This window comes from Cebus imitator, unplaced genomic scaffold, assembly GCF_001604975.1.
Source record: "Cebus imitator isolate Cc_AM_T3 unplaced genomic scaffold, Cebus_imitator-1.0 Scaffold65, whole genome shotgun sequence".
NCBI classification, from domain to species: domain Eukaryota; kingdom Metazoa; phylum Chordata; class Mammalia; order Primates; family Cebidae; genus Cebus; species Cebus imitator.
In genome coordinates, this window is record NW_016107380.1 from 4,850,539 (window position 1) to 4,853,935 (window position 3,397).

General features: G+C 36.9%; 1 protein-coding gene across 1 annotated transcript in view; it reads right to left on the reverse strand.

Annotated features, from left to right (window-relative positions):
* The window catches only part of ECT2L (epithelial cell transforming 2 like), a 99,776-nt gene that overhangs the window by 64,391 nt on the left and 31,988 nt on the right, over nt 1-3,397 (reverse strand). Inside the window, 1 exon segment of the mRNA XM_037739208.1 lies at nt 2,879-3,041. Within this exon segment, the coding sequence (XP_037595136.1) occupies nt 2,879-3,041 (163 nt within the window).

Sequence of the window (3,397 nt, forward strand, 5' to 3'; positions counted from 1 at the left end):
GTAAACTCAGTATCTGGTACTCAATCAAAATCAACTAGAACACACAATAGACAAGAATCTTTTGTTTCTTCTTTTTGGTTTTTAGTAACTGTAGAGAGATCCTCAGGTAATCCAAATGTTGTAATTATCAGACATGAACTTTGGGGAAATAAATACTCTATAATTAATATATCTAAAATAAATGACGAGGTGGAAAATTTTGGCAAAAGAATTAAATCAATATCCTAAAACTGAAAAATATAATAACTGAAATGTATAACTCAATGGATGGGTTTAAGATCATATTAGAATCTAGCTAAAGAAACAGTAAACTGAAAGACAGGTCTGAAGAAAACCCAAACTGAAATAGTGAAGGTCACAGAAATGGAAAATGTGTATAAAAGAATATGAAAGTTATGGGACATAGTGAATCTTTCCAACCTATAAGTATTAGAATCCTAGGAGAAAGAGAATGGGCAGAATCAATATGAAGAAATAACATCTGAGAGTGTTTCAAAACTGATGAAAGACATTGAGTCTCAGACTCAAAAATCACTGCAAAACACAAAAAAAGATAGATGTGCATGCACACACACAGACACACACATGCCCCTAGGTATATCACAATGGCATTACTGAAAATTAAAGAAAAATTCTGAAAAGCAGCTAGAGATGATAAAAATGTTTCCTTTAAAGGACTAACAATAAAACTTCTGACTTCTCAAGAAACAAACCAGTGGAATATTTTCAAAGTTCTGTTAAAAAAAATTAGGTGCCAACCTAGAATTAAAATTTCTTATTAAAATATCCTCTATGAAGATGAAATACTTTCAGACACACAACCAAGAGAATTTATCAGCAGCACACCTGCACTGGAGGTAATATGAAATAGAATGCAAAAGGAAAATGATCCCAAATGGAAACTCAGAGATGCAGGAACAGAAGAAAAGGAGCTACGGGAAAAAAAAAAAAAAAAAAAAAAAAAAAAAAAAAATATATATATATATATATATGTTTACATACAAATATTGACTACATAAATCAATAGTAATAAAGATTTGTGAGATATGTGTTTGTGCTGTTTATTTTATACACTTAACGCTTGAACGATGGTTTGAACTGCATGGGTGCATCTGTACAGTTCCTTCTACTCTGCCATGCCCAAGACTGCAATACCAACCCCTCCTCTTCCTCATCCTACTCAATGTGAAGATAAGGATGAAGATTTTTACAATGATCCACTTCCACTTAACAGTAAATATATTTTATGAATTTTTAAATAATCTGTTCTCTAGCTTGCATTTTGAAGAATACAGTATATAATATATCATACAAAATATGTGTTAATTGACTATTAGTGTTATCAGTAAGTCTTCCGGTCAACAGTAGGCTATCGTGGTTATTAGTATATATAAAATAAAAATTTTTTAATAAAAAATGCACAGAAACTGAGAGGAGGGTAAATGAATTTAAAGGGTTCTATGCTCCTTGCATTGTCTTAGAAATGGTAAGATAATATTAATACAAGGCTATATGTTGTAATCTCTATGGTAAGATATCAATACAAGGCTATATGTTGTAATCTCTATGGTAACCATGAAAGAACTGTTTAAGAATCTATAACAATTGAAAAAAAAATTTATCATGCAAAGGAAGACAGGCAGAGGGAAAAAAACATAAATAGGACAAACAAAAATAGTAAAAGGATGAATTAAGCACAAATGTATCAGTGTTAACAGAAGTGTAAATGGACGAGGCCAGGCACAGTGGGTCACACCTGTAATCCCAGCACTTTGGGAGGCCGAGATGGGTGGATCTCTTGAGCCCTGGAGTTCGCCAGCTTGGCCAACATGGCAAAACTCTATCTCTACTAAAAATACAAAAATTAGCTGGGTGTTGCGGTGCATATCTATAATTCCAACTACTTGGGAGGCTGAGGTGGGAGGATTGCTTGAGCCTGGGAGGCAGAGGTTGCAGTGAGCCAGATAGCACCACTGCATTCCAGCCCGGGCAATAGAATGAGATCCTGTCTCACAAACAAGTACGTGTATCATTACATTTTTAAAAATATTTTACAAGAAAATGAAGAAACAAAGACGTCAGAGGCAGAATTAATGGCAAAGGACGTTGATTTTAAACAGCTGCTACTGTTAACGGCTTTCAAGTGCTGTGAACCGATCTCAATGTATGTTCTTTAACAGGTGTTAGTAAGGGGTCAGTTGAGGCAGTGGTCGGGTAGCAGTTTCTAGCGCTGAGTTATTAGAGATAAAATAATATGCAAAACCTAAAGCGTAAATAATTTTTCATGAAGAAAAGTGAACTTTTTTAACCAAGATAAAATGTTCTCTAAATAATTATTCTGAGTACTGTATTTAAAGATTTTCTTTTTTGAGACAGAGTCTTGCTCTGTTGCTCAGGCTGGAGTGCAATGGCACCATCTCGGCTCACTGCAACCTCCACCTCCCGGGTTGAAGCAATTCTCCTGCCTCAGCCTCCCAAATAGTTGGGATTATAGGTGCCTGCCACTGCGCCCAGCTAATTTTTATATTTTTAGTAGAGACAGCGTTTCACCATCTTGGGCATGCTGGCCTCAAACTCCTGACCTCATGATCCACCTGCCTCAGCCTCCCAAAGTGTTTGGATTACAGGCCTGAGACACCACACCCGACTAAAGATTTTTTAAAGTAACATGAATTTTTGGACTAGTCTATGTTCCTTCTTTATTTTCAGAAATACATTATTGTTTTTCACTTATCCCCATTTTTTCTCTCCAGGGTAAGTTAACGATGGATCGGGTGCCCTCAGCTATTGTCTTCAGGGAAGGGAGCTACCCCGGTACCCTCGTTACAGATTACAGCTGTACTCATGCCCGATTACTGGGAAGTGACAAGTAGTGAACCTGTTCAGTTAAAAACTTCCAGGCCCAGCTGACTTGAGCGGCTGCACACAGATCTTTCGGACTCAGAAAGGAAAAGATGTATAGAGAAATGAAGCGTGGTAACACTGTAGAGAAATCCACTTTGGCCACTTGCTTCCTTTCTGAAAACCAGTCTTGGACAAACCTAAAAAGAAAGAGAAATTTAGTTTAGAACGCTAATGTCTAAAATTGACTAAAAAACCAGGATAAATATTGGTCGTTGTTCTTTCTCCAAAGTTATACCTATAAAAAATAATTAGATCCCCAAAAAACATAAATCTAGATTTTAGAATATATATTCAGGCTGGGTACAGTGGCTCACGCCTGTAATCCCAACACTTTGGGAGGCCAAGGCAGGCGGATCACTTGAGGTCAGGAGTTCGAGACTAGCCTGGCCAACATGGCGAAACCCCATCTCTACTAAAAATACAAAAAAATCAGCCGGGCATGGTGGTACGTGCCTGTAGTCCCAGCTACTCGGGAGGCTGAGGCAGGAGAATC